This window comes from Brachycentrus maculatus, unplaced genomic scaffold, assembly GCF_059751285.1.
Source record: "Brachycentrus maculatus isolate JH-2025_06_01 unplaced genomic scaffold, ASM5975128v1 h1tg000218l, whole genome shotgun sequence".
NCBI classification, from domain to species: Eukaryota; Metazoa; Arthropoda; class Insecta; order Trichoptera; family Brachycentridae; genus Brachycentrus; species Brachycentrus maculatus.
This window is the reverse complement of record NW_028280969.1, coordinates 965,849-986,401: the sequence shown is the minus strand read 5'-3', so window position 1 is coordinate 986,401 and position 20,553 is coordinate 965,849. Positions and strand designations below refer to the sequence as shown.

Below are 20,553 nucleotides of genomic sequence, written 5' to 3'. Positions count from 1 at the left end.
CTCTCAATAAACTTTCTCTATCCATTTGAATTGTACAAAACTCTTATACATGTTATATTTATAAACTTAAGTATTTAAACTTAAGTATTTAAGTATTTTTTTAAACTTATTTATTTGTCCGGGAATTATACTACTTAACATTTGAATTTTTTTTTTTAGTTTCATTTACAATAATAAAGTCAATTAAACAATTTCACATTTATGTTATAATCATTTGAACATTGAGAGTTTAAAAAAAGAGAGAGAAAAGAGAGGTTGGATGTGTGTGAGTGTATGTGTGAGGGTAAAAGGCTATATATATATATATATATATATATATATATATATATATATATATATATATATATATATATATATATATATATATATATATGTATATATATATATATAAATATATATATATATATATATATATATATATATATATATATATATATATATATATATATATATATATATATATATGTGTATATATGTATATTTATATATATATATATATATATATATATATATATATATATATATATATGTGTATATATGTATATTTATATATATATATATATATATATATATATATATATATATATATATATATATATATATATATATATATATATATATATATATATATATATAAATACATATATATATATATATATATATATATATATATATATATATATATATATATATATATATATATATATATATATATATATATATATATATATATATATATATATATATATATATATGTATTTATATATATATATATATATATATATATATATATATATATATATACACACTCACACATATATTTTGTGATAAGAATAAACTTTTATTACAAAATACATGTAAATTACAAATAGATATACATGCGTCAGCTTAACAGTTGTTACTGTATTAGTAAAAATAATAATAATAAAAAACAGGTTTAAACAACACAATTGTTTTATTTTTTGTGCGATTTGTATCATTTAAACATATGTGCATAATTATCATTATGATTTCGATTCATAACGAAATTTTCCAAACGCTTTAATGAAGAGTAAGCTCAGTATTAATTGATTCATTTAATGGAAAAAACACATGAGCAGTGCGAAAATAAATAAATGAATAGTAACATTTTCAACTGACTGATATCAAATATGTGTTGACTCGTAGGAACTTATCGAGATAGTTGGTAGTATTTGCGACAACGTTAAAAACTTGAACGAAAAATAGGGTTCAAACTCCCGAAAACTTATAAACTATTATTTTGGGTTTACATATTATAATCAGTTACTAAAATTTAATTCCATTAATTGATTCGGCAGTCACTTTGTAGTAGTATCTATTAATTTTTTATTTCGTTTTTAGTTTAATATCATAATTAATAATTTTAATATCTGCTCCACGTACAAACATATTCGAATCAAAAGAGACTTCATCATCAATGTTGAGATATCAATTTAAAATATTAATTTGAAGATCTAGTACGTAGAGCAAAATTCAGCATTTGTGATGAAAAATTTGGATTTACTCCAAATGTATATGTTCGGGCATTTAACACTTCGCTCACTCCTTTCAAGAACGTCATAAATCAAAAATCGACAATTTTCAATTCATTTAAGCTATTTTTAATTACAACTAACGGTAAACTGCTACCATTGCAGTTTTTACCCACAGAGGTAAACAGAGAGATTGCAACGCCATATTCTTCTGGTCTGATACACACTCTTGGCTTTCTTCACATCTATACATCTGTTCATATATCGCTCACTCCTTTCAAGAACGTCATAAATCAAAAATCGTCAATTTTCAGTTGCGCATGTTTTCGGAATGCCCAGAAAATGTACGTTATCCCAGCAAAAGAGGCATATTTTTAACTTGATATTTACCCGCTACAGGGCAGAAAGTGTTGTTTTTGCATTTTGAAGAAAAGGTATTGTTTAATTATTTTTTTAAATCTTCTAAATATTTTTCAAATGGAGAAAAAACCTTCAAATTTTACCTAAAAAGATCTGTTGCACAATAAAAAGTTCAAAAAGTTGCTCGATATTTCTTTTTAATACATTGTATTATATTTTCAAACTTTAAAAACGATCTAAAAAATCTAGATTTTTGATTTATGACGTTCTTGAAAGGAGTGAGCGGCTTGTTTGATTTGTATCTTGATTGTATCATTTTCCTCATATTTGATGTCATTTGTAATTCAACTATTCAAAAATCATACCCCCCTTAATTTGTCACTTACGAATACATTTTGTTTCAGATTGGTTGACAATTTACAAATATAATATATATAAAAAACAATCACTCAATTTCTCAACTAAGAATTAATAGCGATGATCATGAATACGACTACATAGTTGGCCATGACGGACACCAAAGAATAAATAAATTCAAAATTGAATGTGAACATGTTGAAAGCGGATATATCCGGTTTCCTGCGGTGGAGCATCTTGTTGAAGCGCTTCAAGTGGTGTTCAGTTAAGGGTTCTGAAAAATAAAATGAACAGTTCCGTTTTTAAAACTGGAGTACATGTTGGTAATGTGTATGATTTCGCTAGACGCGTGGCAATTTCTCATTGTGTGCTCACTATATATGCGTATATATGTGTATATACCATATATATATATATATATGTATATATATATATAAACATATATATATATATATATATATATATATATATATAGATATATATATATATATATATATATATATATATATATATATATATATATATATATATATATATATATATATATATATATATATATATATATATATATATATATATATATATATATATATATATATATATATATATATATATATATATATATATATATATATATATATATATATATATATATATATATATATATATATATATATATATATATATATATATATATATATATATATATATATATATATATATATATATATATATATATATATATATATATATATATATATATATATATATATATATATATATATATATATATATATATATATACTATCTATAATACATATCTTCTTCTTCTTCTTCATTTAGGACTACGTCCTGTCATTCTCGGGTCGGTCCTGGGAGGTGGAAGACCAGCTATCCTTCATTCGTTTAGGTGGTCTTCCTGGGGGTCTGATCCCGCCTATGCTGCACAAAGTTAGTGCTAAAATTATTATTACAAACTTACCTATGTTAGAATTAAGAACGAGTATTCTACTAGTGGTAATTCTTGTCCTCTTCACCATGGTTTGCAAGACTTCGCTAGCTAGCACTATAGCGAATAGATTGATTGCATGGTGTATTACCCACGTAGCCATAATAAATGTCTTCCACTGGGTTTTTCCCGCGAATATCTGCAAATAATGAAATTTATTTTGCAGGACTCTTCTACTTCTACCGCACTGATGGTCGCGGGTTCAATTCCTCAATTCCCCGCCCCCCCCCCAATCAAATAAATATCAGTGATTTTACACTGTAATATTTATTTAATATTACCCTGGACTGGTACATGAAGCGGAGGGTTGATCACGTTGATGCTTTTTTTTTACATGTTAACGATCAAGTAACACTACGTTTATATGATGCAGTGCCCTCTGCACCATCGGGTGCGGATGAGGGTTTGAAAATAATTTAATTCCAATCCTAAAGGAGAAATACGCATGCTTCTAAGGTTCATATCGTTAAATACATATAATTGTACATAAGTTTAAATACTTATATACAATTATAATATAATAAGGTTCAAATAGGTATATAAGCTTCTTTAATATATTATTAGATTAAAACCAATATTTTTAGCTTTTCCACTTTATTTTTATTTGACCAGCGACTGGGTTTCGTCGTTACCGACATCATCAGACTGGTCTGATGTCTGTGACCAGTGACCAGTCTGATGATGTCGGTAACGACATCATCAGACTGGTCACTGGTCACAGACATCAGACCAGTCTGATGATGTCGGTAACGACGAAACCCAGTCGCTGGTCAAATAAAAATAAAGTGGAAAACCAAAAAATATTAAAAATGCAATTCCATCACGAAGTGTTAGTGGATAATATAAATCTATTAAGCTTATTTAATTTAAGATATTTTATTTTATTTTTAATTATGACAAATTTGCAGCTTGGGTTTCTTTTGATCTGCTATTAGAATTGTATGCAAAGCATTAGGTAATTAAGAAGTAATTACCTAATGCTTTGGTAATAACTTTTAAAAATATACCGTTAATATATTTTTAAAAGTTATTTTTTAATACAAAATTTTTCTTATTGAGAATGAACGAAAAATGGCGACACAGACAATTTAAAAAAAATCAATTTAACACATATTAAAATAGGTTTTTAAGTGCTATTTACCAAGTAAAACTTATATAAAAATTGGATAGATATTACCACAAAGTGACCGCCGAATCAATTCGTGAAATATTCATATGAAAAATAATCCAAATGCTTACCTGAGTAAGTCCCAATGTTGAAAGGCTTAGTACAATGTAAAATACAAACGGAATTGGTCCTAGAAGCATCTGAAAATTTTTAATCAGTTTTTATATGCTACACATACCAATATTTTTTTAAATATTATTTTTTGACACCTCATCAAAGATGAAGAAGGATATGGAGGTCTGGGCATTTACGGGGCTGACGACCATCATAGGCTGGTTTAAGTGAATTTTTTAAATTGAGTAATATATTTTTTCAAAATTCTTCACTTTTGCTTGCCATTTTTCCTTTGTTTTCAAACTCCGCCCCTTGACTAACCCCCTCCCCCTAACTTTCCCCTCTACTTATTTTTAGAACAATTTTTTATTTTATATTTTAGTTATTATTCAGACCTGACGACGGAAGTTTAGCTTCCGAAACAAGTAGTCAATAATAAACTTAAGTGGTATAAAAACAAGTGTTTCCTTAATCATTTTATCATATTATTCCACATAATAAATGCCAAATGCAATAAATAGAATGCATTGGAATTCGTAATATCAAAAGTTAATCGTTGAACCTGTTATAAGAATTACCCTTATAGTCTGTTATTAGTATTGCTACATAAATTAAATATAAAAGTATAATAAGGATATGGTACTCACCATGAACCTGAATTTATGTTTCGCCAAGTCCAAATTATCCATAAGCTTGTCATAGAGTTTTTCTACCGAATTTACATCTAATTTTGCATAAGTATAATTTTCTCTGTAATATTCTACTTTCTTGGAACTTAAAATTTTACGACAGTAAAGTCTCATATAGGGTTCTGATTTATTGCTCTCAAATTGTGACTCGTTAAACTTAAAACACAGAGATCTATTTAAAATATTGATGTAAGAGCTGATTGCGTTCATCAAATATATAAACTGGTAGAGTGAAATATCTGTAGTAATCACGTACAAAAATAAAGAAGAATACAATATGTAATTGAACACTGTAATCTGGCGGTATGTATGTATGATCGCGATGTTGAAGATGAAAAAAATCAGCAGGAAATAATGTATGAAAATACTTAAATATTTTTTGTCTGTAAGGTAGCCGTTTATTTTGGGAACCATGTTTTCAACTGTGTTGAAATTTTTGATGATCTTAATACAGGTTTTGCTCGTTAAATTCGGTATCCAAATCAACATGGTGTTGATTACTCCTGTCGAGTTCATTATCATAAACAAGAGTCCCGTCAGATAATTTTTCTTCTGCAAAAGTCCTATATTCAGTTGCACTATCGAAAGCAATCCCACGAATATGTAAGCGATCAATATTACTTGGTAGAATTTTGTTTTCCGGTCTGTTATTGTGAGACCGTTTGAAGAAAGCTTATAGCTCCTCAAACCTAAAATAGTGCAGACCACTTTGACAGGTTCTATGATATTTATAATTTTTTTATAATTTTCCAAACTGATGTCGTCTCGATTTTCGAGTACATCTACACCCATTTTGACAATGAGTTGAACACTATTTTGACTAAAAATAACGTTTTACTATTGAAACTTTGTTTCACGAGGATGTAAACAATTCCTTGTATAAAACTGTATAGGAAATGATATTTAAAGCCACCAATTTGTTGATATCCTTTTATAAATTTCCAATTAAATAAGTGGTAGAGGTATGAAAAAATATATACAAAATAAAAAAAGCAACTTCAAATGTTTGAGGGGCGTGTTTAATTTATTTGTAACCGTAAAAAAATGTGACTTAATCATCCACGATCAAGAAAATGAATATAATTGAAGGACAAACTTATTTATTTTGCTGACTTACTTGATAATTTAAATAATGGATAATAATTTCATAATAATAAAATAAAATGATTATTGAAATTATAATTCAGAAAAATACGAGGGTTACATTTACATAATTGATTTTAAAAAATTTAACTTTTTATATTATGTCATTCTAATAAACATATATTTTTGTAGTGAAGAGGATAATACTGTTATAAATGAGAAGAAATGGAGAGTCATCGAAAGGTACTAAAGAATAATGAAATGCTAGAGCTAAACCATGTATTAGTTTTAGTTAATTTAAAAAAATCTTTTTGTAACTTTCTTATTTCTGTTTCAGTCTTGTTAACCTTAATCCTATGTCCCAAAATGAGAAATAGAAATTACTCATGGGGAATATTATGTAATATATATATATATATATATATATATATATATATATATATATATATATATATATATATATGTATTTATATCTTTATATGTAAATATATATATATATATATATATATATATATATATATATATATATATATATATATATATATATATATATATATATATATATATATATATATATATATATATATATATATATATATATATATATATATATATATATATATATATATATATATATATATATAGCTTGTGCAAGCTATTGCTAGGGTCTCGAGTCGAGGGACATTAGTCCAATAACGTATCTATATTAATAAAGATGTAAATGTAAGTTTTTTAAAAATCCTAAATATCCTAAAGTTATTTAGAGATGGTTTTGGAATTTCGACATAACATTGCATTTGAATATGTACAATTTTTATCTACATTATAAAATGATATATATGATATCGATATTATATAGCAATGGCTGCGCCATCTGTTGAAAGGATGAGTTATAAACGTAACACTAAACGTTGTTCATGGGAAATGGTGTGCTTCTTGACAGATGTTGTCACTTATCATTTTAAATGTTTTCGATTGCATTATTTTAATTTTTAATTACAATATAATATGGTTACAAAAGTTATTTTTTAAATTATTTTTATTCATTTTTAACACATTTTTACTTTTAAAATCTTGAAATCTAAAATAAAAAGACTCGGCTCTTGTACTTGTAGAGGGACTTCACTTAGTATTTATTGTGTATATTTGTTGGTAATATTTATTGTTTGATAGACCTTAATATTTTGACTGCCTTACAAGAATTGTGAAATTATACATATTATAAATGTGTGCTATCTATTTTCTTTCTTATTAACTTAACCATTTTGAAACGTAGCAATATTTGGCCGGTTACAGCTAAATCATTAAATGGTAATCACTAAATCAGCGCGTCAAATGTTGATTATAAATATTCCATAAGTTAGTATTATTTTAATTATTCGGTAGTACTACCATCAAAGGTATGAAGTGTCATTATAAATATTTAAAATTATCGTTACATTAATTTTCTACATTAATTATTAGACATAGGTTTGGATACTTGTTTAACAAATTAGTGCAGAGGTACATGGACAGTATGAAATCAACCAACACGGTTACAATGCTTCCAATGAGCAATGCTAAATTTAAAAAGGATAAAATATATCTTCTTTTTGGTGATAAGATCGAATCGATCAAATATTTATCCTATTTTTTAGGATTGAGTGAGTTACGCATGTTTAAAAAGAGTACAGCTTCACGTCTCTTTGTGAGAGTACAGAGAATTTTATTTTCCATTTTGATGGGTCTTGTATCAATCATTAGAATAATTAATATAGTTAGCACTTTTTCGTTACATTTTGCTTTATATGGTATAGGTACAGTACTTCTACATGTGACGGGTGTTTCAATAGCGGTGTTATTCTGGCTTACCAATATATCGCCAAAGAGAGGCACAAGGATTCTTGAAAACTTTTCGGCGATCGAGAATATGGCACCGAATTTGAACAGTTTCGTTTCCTCAAAAGGGAATGTTTTTAGATTATATATGCTGATTTTTTCTCTCCACGTTTCCTCCAACCAGTGCATAATTTTCATATTTTTATATTCTAAACACTTCGATTATGTGACATACGTCTGGATTGTGTCTTACAACATTATATAGGACTTCATAATTTATCAATTTTTAAATTCTATTATTATCATCAGCTCTTATAATGACGTACTAAATATCTGTCTTTGTAAACTGAGTAAAGGTCCAACATATGACCATTATCAAAATAATGCTGTGATGTTATTACTGAAAAAAATGTTATTTAGGATCTCAGTTTTTGACAATGGATCTGAAAATTATTGTAAGTTTATGAATATTTCATCTGTGCAAAATTTTTATTCATGGATTATGGATAATTTGGAAATAACCAACAGTCGATATGATTTCGTGGTAAGTTCTTTTTAACTCATATAACTTATGATATTAGGTCAAAAAGTTAAATCGTTATATTGAAGTGTTGCGTTAAAATTTATTTACAAAAAAATTCTTTCTAAAATTACGAAAGAAATACTAAAAGTTTTAATATTAAAACGACAATTTTTTATTTATCAATAATTTATATTTGAAGCACTAGCTTTGTGAATTTCAATTTTATAATTCAAATAATTATTTGTTTTAAAATCACTATAAATATTTAATTATAACTTAATTATAATGTCTACCGGTTTCGAAGCAAACCGTTTTTTTTTATCAAGACTGATTAATCAGTCTCAGTATTAATTAGTCTTGATAAAGAAGCGATTAGCTTCGAAACCGATAGACATTATAATTGAGTTATGATAAAATATTTAAATTGATTTTAAAACAAAGTTATATATATTTTTTTATATTTTCACCGTTTTGGTTCACATATGTTTTCTATTGATTTCAGCTACTTTTCGGTCCATTTCCGTTTATTATGCGTACAATTATGTTTATACCAAATATGAACAAGTTTGTAAGTATACTCACTTATTTTTAAAAATTAAATTATGTTCATTAAATAAAAATCTTCCTTAAGGAGACTACAGTGTCAAAAAATTAATTATTGATTTTTTACGAAAAAAAAATGCCGATTACGATGTTATTTCCCGATCAACTCATGGTTTTAACACTCAAGTATTCAATTCGGATATCCGAAAACAAAAAGCATTATACGGTAAAAAAATCGAATTGAAAATTTAGACAATTTTCCTCACCTAAAGGATTTGTTTTCTTAGGCAATAGACGTCTTAGAAATATTATGATATTTTTTTATTATAATTATTTTTTAATTAACAAGTTACTGCAGACTGAGCTTCCTAACGGGACTTTCTAAGACACCTAACCCTTAAGTCAAAAATTTTAAGTATTTATGGGTACTAAACAGTGGCGCAAAATTAATCACTATCAGATGATTATAATTTTTGCAAATGACGTAATACGTCAATAATATTTGACAGTTCGCTCACTCCTTTCAACAACGCTATTTATCAAAAATCGACAATTTTCAGTTGTGCATGTTTTCGGAATGCCCAAAAAATGTACTATATCCCAGTAAAAGCGGCATATTTTTAACTTAATATTTACCCGATACAGGGCGGAAAGTGTTGTTTTTGCATTTTGAAAAAAAGGTATTGTTTAATTATTTTTTTGAATAAACTAAATATTTTTCAAATGGAAAAAAACCTTCAGGTGTTACCTAAAAAGATCTGTTGCACAGTAAAAAGTTCAATATGTGGCTTGATAATTATAAAAAAACTAACTAACTAACCATCACGCCGCTTCCCCGCAGGGGTAGGCAGAGAGAATAGAGCGCCACACCACTCTGTCCTTGCAAACATTCTTCGCCTCTTCCACGTTCATGCATCTCCTCATACATATCCGCCGATTGTTACGACTCCTAACCTGACCACTTTCAAGTATTTGGCATCGTGCTATGTTTTTCTCGGTCTTCCTCTGCTTCTTTTCCCACTAACATTCGCCTCATAAATTTGTTTTACCGTTCTTTCCTCACTCATTCGTTCGTATTGATAATTATTATTAATACATTTTATTTTATTCTTTAACTTTAAAGACGATCTCCTGAAAAATCAAGTTTTTTGATATATTATATGACGTTGTTGAAAGGAGTGAGCGAATAGCCATCTATGGTGGGATAAAGAAACCAAAAAAACCGCCATTCGCATAAATTATAACATCTCCCGATAAGATGATTAATTTTGTGCCACCTGTACAACAATATAAAAATATGTACTATGGTGCTGTACAATATATCTTTTTTATGTTTTTAACAGCCAACAGTACTGCACGTCATATTTTGCCTTTGGTTCATGCACCATTTTCTCATCATTTTTATTATGGCGGCTTCGTGTGAACTACTGCAATACAATGCCATGAAGACGAGACTCATTGTAATACGACACTTGGCGTTCTCTTCTCCAGTACTTGGTAAAAGGTTTATATATTTCACCTCTTCTCACCCTTATCCAAGGATGCATAGGGCACTGCATCGTTTACAAACAGTTTTATCTTGATCGTCAAATATATGAAGAAAAGGTGATAAGCTCTGAGCTTCAGGTAAAAGTCTAGGGTAATGTTAAATATATACGAATGTGAAAAATCACTTATATTTATTTTAACTTCCTTAAGAATCGAACCCAGGTTCTCCAGCATGATAGCTATTCGCGCTGACCTTTACTATACTATAAAAATGAACAAGATAAGAAAAAAGTCTCTTGTTTTACAAATTATTTGATAAAGAATATTATAAATGCCAGATATGGAAATAAACAATTTAACTTTGTTCTTCAAAACATACTTGTAAATTTATATGTTTATGGGGTTTTCTAATGTCTCTATTTTGAAGAAACAGCTAATATGATAGATTAAAGGACAACTTTCCTAAGCTGTTTAACCATAATATTGATTCCTTTATATGTATTTACAGCATTTTTAGTGTGTCCAAATACTTGTTCACAAATCTGGATTATCTACAATTATAGGAACTATTTTTAATATTATTTTTTGACATTACATCAAAGATGAAGAAGAATATGGAAGTCTGGGCATTTACGGGGCCGTCATAGGCTGGTTTAAGTGATCACTTTACACATGTGTAACATTCACCAATTCTACCCATTATTGACAACCACACTACTCAAATTCTTGGAAGTTCTATATATATGAACCAATTTTGAAACATTGTTCTTGAATCACTAGAACTTCACTAGAGACATCTATTGGTGAGATGAAAAGAAGCTTTTTATTGAGCAGAAACTCTTTTATTAGTATGTGAGGTCCGATTTCTGGATTATAATCCTGCCTTTATATGTAAATATACGAAATCGATACATTTTATTTTTTTAGATGTTTCTGAAAAACGACAATTTTCTACGTTCTTAAGGATTTTGATGCTGCGCCAACCAAGTGTGTCTGCCTACAACACGTTTTCCTTCAACTTCACCTACATATACACATTAGTGGGATTTATTTCTTATTGTGTCGCGATTTTATCATTAACTTACCCTTAAAAATACAAATCCTTTGATAAGAGCAACAAATTACTGAAGGAAACAATTATGTGTTGAAATTTAAAATCATAAAAAAACTTACTAAAGGAGACTTAATTTAAAAAATACACATATTTATACCTTTTCCACGGCTATTTTATTTCTTGAATATTGTTTGCAGATACTTTATGGCACATTTTATAAACATAATAAAATAAAACAACTTTGTTTTAACCACTTTTTATTGGTTCACTTATTCCAACCGGTTTCGACAAGAACCTTGTCATCATCGGGGTTTATGTACTACATTCTAAAACATTGAAATACTCATAGTTAGGTTATAAATAATTACCCTTCCCTTACAATACCAAAAATTGTACACCGTATGAAAATATGATTGAAAAAAATATGATTTAAAAAACGGAAAAAAACTACCAAATGTTGCTTTTTTTTGAGCATTGCGCAGCGAATACGTCAACTCCGGATTACAATTATGAGTATTTTAATATTTATGAGTATTTATCAGTATTTATAAAGTTATTTTATTAAAAAAAAAGAAAAACATTGGTGTTTCTATTATTTAAAAATACTTTGAGCCTAAGCGGCTCATTATTAGAATGGGTATCAAATTATGGTAGAGTGGGTTCTAACTGTGACTAACCACGGGACCACAATCCGACACTTCTTCCTCACACAAATACGCTAATTCTAAATCATGTTAATTTTTTTTGAATTACCTAACGTCCAAATGACTCAAATGACATATAGAGAAAAAAACACATAAAATCACTCTAATTTTACTGACAACTCCGATAGTTAATATATGGTTATTGAAATATTAATGATTAATGAAAGACATATATAAAACAAAAATATTTTTTATTCCGGCCTGACTAAGCGGTGAGTGCAATAGACATATTTTGTTTACAACTACATAATATTATAGAATAAAACAGAATTTTTTTACATAACCTAACGTCCAAGTGACTCTGGAATCTATCTACAGCTTATGCAACACCGCATATCATGACCCTACTCAGGCTTCAACATTTCAAGTTTCATAGCCTATGCCTACTCGTGAGTGGATTTACTCTTTGTGTTCAAAGTTACTGTAATTTCATGTAATTCATGAGTGAAAATTCTAGGCAAAAACACTAGCTATCAATCACGTTAAAAGCTACTAAACCATATATTTATAAAAAAAAATCGTTCGTAAGTATATATGTTTCGCTTATAACCTCTTTTTTGTAAGGTTCCATGCTTCTATCTAAAACCGACGAACAAACGAATAATTATCTACTGTTTTGTTTAAAAAAAAACATTATACTACATATTTAAAAAAAAAGAACCATGGGACTCACTTGAAGTCCACTACCGCGAGACTATGCACGACGCATATTGTTAACCAGAAAATGGTGGGTATTTGGGTATAACTATTCATTTTTTTTTCTTTAAACCCTTATCCGCACTCCAATGGTGCATAGGGCACTGCGTTATATAAACGCAGTGTTATCTTGATCTTTTACACATGAAGGAAAGGTGATCAGCCCTCCGCTTCAGGTACCAGTCCAGGGTAATATTGAATAAATATTACAGTGATAAAAATTACTTCTATTTGTTTTACCCCCCTTGGGAATCGAACCCGGGACCTCCAGAACGGTAGCCGAGCGTGCTGACCATTACACCGGAGGCGGACAAAATAACTATTCAACATATTTAATATCAGAAGTGAAATTTTTGCAATTTCGTAAATAATGTTTGTCAAGTACTTAGAAAAATAATGTATTTCATTGATAATTATTGATGTTTTCTTCATAAAATAATGTATATCGTTTGTACAATAAAACCAAATAAATTAATTTTAATATATAAAGATTATATTTTATTAGTTTAATTATTTAAAGACAAATGATCATATCATCAGGCAAGAATGCAAACTGTATAGTACAACTAGTCGTGTTTACATAAATAAACTCAAAAGTGGTGTTTGAAATCATTTTGATATTGTAAAAGTATCCATGTTATTCCACAAAGTAAATGCCAAATCAATAAATAATACAAATGGATTGAACTGTGCATTTTATTTATTCTGAACTGATAATTCATTTCACATACTTTATAAATTTTTTATCAACTCCATAATGCAATACTAAGCAATTTCAACAAAACTTCAAATATTTGGGAATTAAATATTTCAATAAACTCCCTAAAGAAATAAAAAAAATAGAAGAAATAAAATTTCTTAAGAAAAAATTTAATGCCCATTACAAATAAATCTTGAAAAAATTTATAAAAAATACTATTATACCATTAATTATATAAAATATTAAATCATGAGTGTAAGTCCCTCTCCAAGCACAAGAGCTCAGTCTCTTTTTTGGAGAGGCACAGCGAATCCAAAACTAAAAGTTTGCCATATGTATAAATGTTATAGAAAATGTATTATGTTGTACTAAAAATGTAACTATATTAAATAAAATAGAATAAATAAAAATAAAAAAAGGAATAAAAATGCCTGTTTTCTTAAACGGAAGCAGGTTGCAGTTGATAAAGCAAAAATAAATAATTGATCATTACTCCCACAAGAGAAAAAATGAACGACATGTTAAGAGGATACATATTGCAAACGGTGATGTGTGACTTTCTAGAATCCAATATTTTGTAAAGAAGTTGTAGGTGATTCTTTTCTTTCGCTTCTGGAAAAAATAATACATGCAATATTATAAGAGCAATACATGCATTTTATGTATTGGTATTTCAATTCTATTCTTCGACATAACGCATTTTTGTACCTATCAGCGAAAGCTAAACTGGCAGTACACGATGGAGTCCCGGTTTTGACCCTAATGTATGGAAGTGAAACATGGAGTTGGCAAAAGAAGGATGAAAGTAGACTGAATGCAGTCGAAATGCGATCTCTCAGAAGAATGTGCGTCACACGCTGTATGATAGATGTTCGAATAGTGAAATAAGTAAGCAATTAAAAGCTGAGACAAGCGTTTTCGATAAAATTAAGAAAGATGTGTTGAGATGGTTTGGGCATGTAGAACGAATAAGTGGGGAAAGAACGGTAAACAAATTTATGACGTGAATGTAATTGGAAAAAGGAGCAGAGGAAGACCGAGAAAAACTTGGCACGATCAGTTATGCCAAATACTTGAAAGTGGTCAAGTTAGAAGTCGAAACAATCGGCGGGTATGTATGAGGAGATGCATGAACGTGGAAGAGGCGAAGAATGTTTGCAAAGACAGAGTGGTGTGGCGTTCTATTCTATCTGCCTATCCCTGCGGGGAAGCGGCGTGATGGTCAGATAGTTAGTTATGTATTGGTATTTCAATTTACGCATTGAATTACCAATAGGAATTATATTCCTCGATATAACGCATTTTTGTGAACAAGTATTTGAGCCCACTCAAAATGTTGTTAATACGAGTATCAGATCAGTTGTAAGTCAATTATTATTTGATGTGAGTATTTTTATTATTATTTATATTATTTATTATTTTATTTATTATTATTTTAGTCCGCCTCCGTAGTGTAATGGTCAGCACGCTCGGCTACCGTTCTGGAGGTCCCGGGTTCGATTCCCAAGGGGGGTAATAATAAATATAAGTAATTTTTTCACTGTAATATTTATTCAATATTACCATGGACTGGTACCTGAAGCGGAGGGCTGACCACCTTTTCTTCATGTGTAAAACGATCATAACACTGCGTTTATAAGACACAGTGCCCTATGCACCATTGGGGTGCGGATAAGGGTTTTATTATTATTTTTATTTTTATTATTAAAATTGTACCTTAATTACCTAATTTAGAGCTCCACAGCAGCACACGGCTGACTATTTGTTTGGTTAATTTAATCTCATTTTGTAAAACTTCACTGACGACCGCAATGGCAAGAATATTGAACATATTGTGAATTATCCAAGAACCCAAGATAATTTGAGTTCTAAAGTTCTGTAAAAAATAAAAATAAAGTACATTAAAGGGTAAGTAGCAATCTGGACGATTAAAATATTTTGATGGATTTTTAGTATCACATCGACATAATATATTACAAAACATCTTATTTCTTACGTATTTATTTTTTACTAAGAAAATACTTATCTGTGATGTTTAATAAATTACAACTTGCCAAGGGCTGGATATAAATATTTTTAATACTTACATATTTACTGAAAGAGGGGACGCTTACAATGGTATGCATAATGGCAGGCATTGGTCCAAGCAGTAACTGTAAGTAAAGAAATGTAGAATAAAAAAAGGAGAACTAATTATTTTTAAAACTTTAATAAAAAACTGATTGTCCAAAATATATCGTAGTCGTACAGAAGAAAGTGACCAACGACCAAAACGTAAAATGTTCAGGAGGGTCATTTAAGTCACTTTTGCTTGGTAAGAAAATAAACATCAATGCAGTTAGTCATTTTTAACAAGTCAATATATTATACTTCCAAGTTTAAAATCCTTTGGGATTATTTCAGGGAAATATTAAGCTAGTAAGATATCAAATAGTCAATAATCACATTTTTGTAAAAAATGCACTTGGTCACTTTCTCCTGTATGACTACGATATATATTGTGATCACATTAATTAGACTAATCGCTCAAACGCTTTGTAAATAGGAGAATCATTTCACATTGATTAACGACGAATATTATTCTTCTGGTGCACAGGACACCACATGAAATCGACGCTATATAAAATTGGTCGTCATTTTATGAAGGCAAGTCATCAGTCATGCGTTCCAGATTATCGTGAATAGAGATCAGATCCTAGGACAGAACTGCTTTACGGGAAAATATATGGAGGAGGAATAAAAGGTAAATAGGTATAAACATTAGTACAGAAAATATTGAACTCACGACAATGTTGAATTTGTAATTGGTCAATTCCAAATTATCAATCAATTTATTTAGTAGCTTTTCCATTACAGACAAATCTATTCTTGTGAAATCTCTTGTACTTGAGTTTATGCGACCTCTATTTTTACACTTGATTACTACATTTTTCCAAAATTCCATGAAAACGCTATTTTCATTGATCAATCTAGGCTCGTCAAAAGTCCTGCATAATATTACATTTAACGAATTCAGATAAGAACTTATTACATTCACAATATTACAAAATTGTAAGAGAGCAATATCACACGGTACAGTGTACAAATAGAGGAACAGGTTAGAGTGGTATTTGTATATGTCGTTCATCGCATAATATAACGAAACTCCAAAGTTACAAACTGTGAATAAAGCGAATATTATATGGACGAGCCTACTCAAATAAGTCTTGCTTTGTACGTAAATATTTTCCTTTGGAATTTGTTTTTCTATTATTTCAAAGTTTCTCAGAATTTTTATGATGGTTTGAGAGTGCAGATTTGAGATCCAAAATAAAACTGCGTTTGTAGTCCCTGATAAGTGAATTAACGCGCTTGCCAAGTAATACACAGACGTTCGAGAGGCCTTGTTGAGAAAAATGGCGTCAATAAGATAGAAAGATTCATAAATCAGTATAATAGTAAGAGCTATTTGATATGCCTTCATGGTCCAGTGTGTATTTTTCAATACGTTTCCAACAAATCTGTGTCCTCTTATTCCAAAAATTGTATAGAGTGCTTTGAAAGGTTCTATTTTATCGGTGAAAAGTTTACTGTTTTCAATGAAAAATTGCGTAACTTTAACTCCAGGCGATTTATACTCAGTCATTTTCAAAAGTGTATAATATACAAACGAGGATATTTGGGAAATTTCTAAAGAAAATGAAATTATTTTCCAGGTTCTACATTTTCATATAGAAAATTGAATTTTTTGACCACTTGAAGGGGCGTGTTATAATGTCACATGCGCCCTTTGTAATTCCAATCAGCATGAGTATTTTGTAAACATTGTCATAAAATTTTAAAATGGAAATCCAATCGTGTTATAATGTAAGAATGCTTCGTTTGTAGGAGAAGGAGTGGAGGATAATATATTAAGTTTTACATTAGTTTTGTTTACTAACTTAAATTTTTAAGAAATGATTAGATTAAAACCAATATTTTTAGCTTTTCCACTTTATTTATAAATAAATTAAATTAAATAAAGTGGAAAAGCTAAAAATATTGGTTTTAATCTTATAATATGTTAAAATGCAATTCCATCACGAAGTGTCAGTGGATAATATAAATTTTTTAAGAGATGTTTTTTTTTTGTATACACAATATTGACATTTCAACATACACGAAGAAAAATATAAAAGTCTGGATATTTACTGTCTTCAATTGACACCTTATTTCACATAAGTTAGTTTTTTAGCCGAATCATCCATACAATGTATTTATGGTTCTTTCCGTATTATTTTTATATAAGTACTAAGAAACGCTTGAAAACATATATATTTTTATTACACTCATAATTTGAAAACTTCTGAAATATAGTAGTGTGGTTGTCAACCATGGGTAGAATGGTGAATGTTACACGTGTATGAAATGATACTTAAACCAGTCTATGACGGATACTAAGCCCTGTAAATATAATACTTAGGATTCCATATTCTTTTTACCCGTAAATGGCATTTATTTATTTTGAAATTATTAAAAATATGTATAAAAGTAAGAATTAAAAAAAATCTTACGGTAATTATTTATTTTGCTATTATTTTCCATTGGGTTTTTTTTTTAAATTTTTCATTATTTAATTTTATTAGAAAAAATATTGAATAGATCTGTGTTTCAAGCGTACAACTAGTTTAATATTCTTTCAAACAGTATATCAATGATATGATATTAAGCTTAGTACCATGAAGAGTGCTCAAAAGATGTCGCTTTGTAATATTTCAACTTTTAGTAACAATCACATTACTTTAATTTCAAACGAGTTGTAATTGTAAAATAAAAAAAGCGATTCTTCAAGTATTAAAAAGCAAAAAAGCAATAAAACAATAAAAAACATAAAACTAACAACGAGTGCATCATTAAAAATCGTTTAAAATGATTTTAGTATATCGAAATGCAACAATTAATTGTAATAAAAAAAATATCTTAAAAAAGTAAATTAAAATATCCTCATGGATTTAAAAAATGGAAGATATAAAACTTTAAAAAATAGTCATTTGATATAATAAATTAAATACATTAATAAAATACAGTCACAGAGTAACGATAATAAGATATTTTATAAGTTAGTTAAAATATCTGGTTAATAAATAAACGCGTCTTTTTTTGTAACAATAATATTTAAAAAAAGTGACAAAACCTCGGTTTTATTATATTTATGAAGAAATTTTCGGATTACAATAAAAAAGTATTTACTGACATAAATTTTTGTGAATAATTTAAGTCACATTTTTTTAAACACTCTTTTGTTCCAACACGACGAAATATAAATGATTTTTTTAAAATCTTTGTTGGTATTTTTTGTTAGTGGTAGGAAGTCATTTAAGAATAGAATTAGAAGTGTGTTTCTCAATCATAGGTAGAATGTGAATGATATACGTGTGTAAAGTGATCACTTTACCAGCTCATGACTAGTCTACAAGCTCTTTAAATACTGACTTCCATATTCTTTTTCAACTTTGTCGAGATATCAAATTGTGTAAATAGCTGGAGAAACCTACATTTGTATACATTATACATATTCATAATTATGATACTCAATAAAACCAAGACGTAACAATTATGTACCTACTCCAAGAACCTAAGATGAAAACAATTTTACAAACTGTTTTCATCTTAAATTTGCACCGGGTATGTTTAAATTTTCACTTATTTAATAATAGTTAATCAAATCTTTATTCAGAGTAAAAAAATATTTCCAAACCATAGCATCTCGAAATGAATAGTCAGTAGAATATAATACTTTTCATAAAGTACTAGAAAACTTTCCAATATTGTATCAACACTACAGCATGCCGGTATTTCTACAAGCATGGTCAACTAGTATATTCCCGACAGCGATAAATGGCGGTTGTGGATAGACCTAGAAAGATAAATGAAGTTACTTACTTTTCGTTATAAAATACGTAAAACATAATAATAAATCAGTGCCATAGATTATAATAAATCTCTGAAAAATACACGTTTCTTACACAATGACACAATCATTGATTTTTTAAAGCTATGTTGATAAACAAAATTGATTCATGGAATTGATCGATTGAAGATATATTATTTTCTGATTTTTAGACAAATCAAGTGTTTTATTTTAAAATGTGGTCGAAGTATTACGCAAGATGGATGTGCAGTATATTTATTCTATCGGAATTTCTATATGTGTCAGGTATGATCATTTACTGAATTTATATATAATATATCGCTCACTCCTTTCAAGAACGTTATAAATAAAATAAAAACTTGATTTTTCTGGAGAACGTTTTTAAAGTTAAAAAATATAATACAATGTATTAAAATAAATATCAAGCCACTTATTGAACTTTTTACTGTGCAACAGCTCTTTTTAGGTAAAACCTAACTGTTTTTTTTCCATTTGAAAAATATTTGGTAAATTTAAAAAAATAATTAAACAATACATTTTCTCCAAAATGCAAAAACAACACTTTCTGCCCTGAAGCGGGTAAATATAAAGTAAAAAATATGCCTCTTTTGCTGGGATATAGTACATTTTCTGGGCATTCCAAAAACATGCACAACTGAAAATTTTCAATTTTTGATTTATGACGTTCTTGAAAGGAGTCAGCGATATGTATAGGGTCTGCCATCTAAAGTTTTTTTTTTCAACTAGTGCTTATTTCGTGAATGGTAACACTTAGCTCATGTTTGATTTGACAGATAATTAGTTTTATCCTTCCGCTGAGCGAATATGGTTGTGTATACGCTTGAACAACGCTGGGAAATATTGCGACATTACTTTGAAAATCATGGTAATGTTGCAGAATGTGTGCGAAAATTGCGTACGGTT

At 28.4% G+C, this 20,553-nt stretch overlaps 1 protein-coding gene across 1 annotated transcript in view; it reads left to right on the top strand.

The window, feature by feature from the left end:
- Positions 1-19,572: 19,572 nt before the first annotated feature.
- Positions 19,573-20,553, top strand: part of LOC148306950 (uncharacterized) — a 55,974-nt gene continuing 54,993 nt past the window's right edge. Inside the window, exon 1 of the mRNA XM_088264177.1 lies at positions 19,573-19,914. Within this exon, the coding sequence (XP_088120303.1) occupies positions 19,845-19,914 (70 nt within the window). The 5' untranslated portion in view covers positions 19,573-19,844. The remainder of the gene's footprint in view (positions 19,915-20,553) is intronic.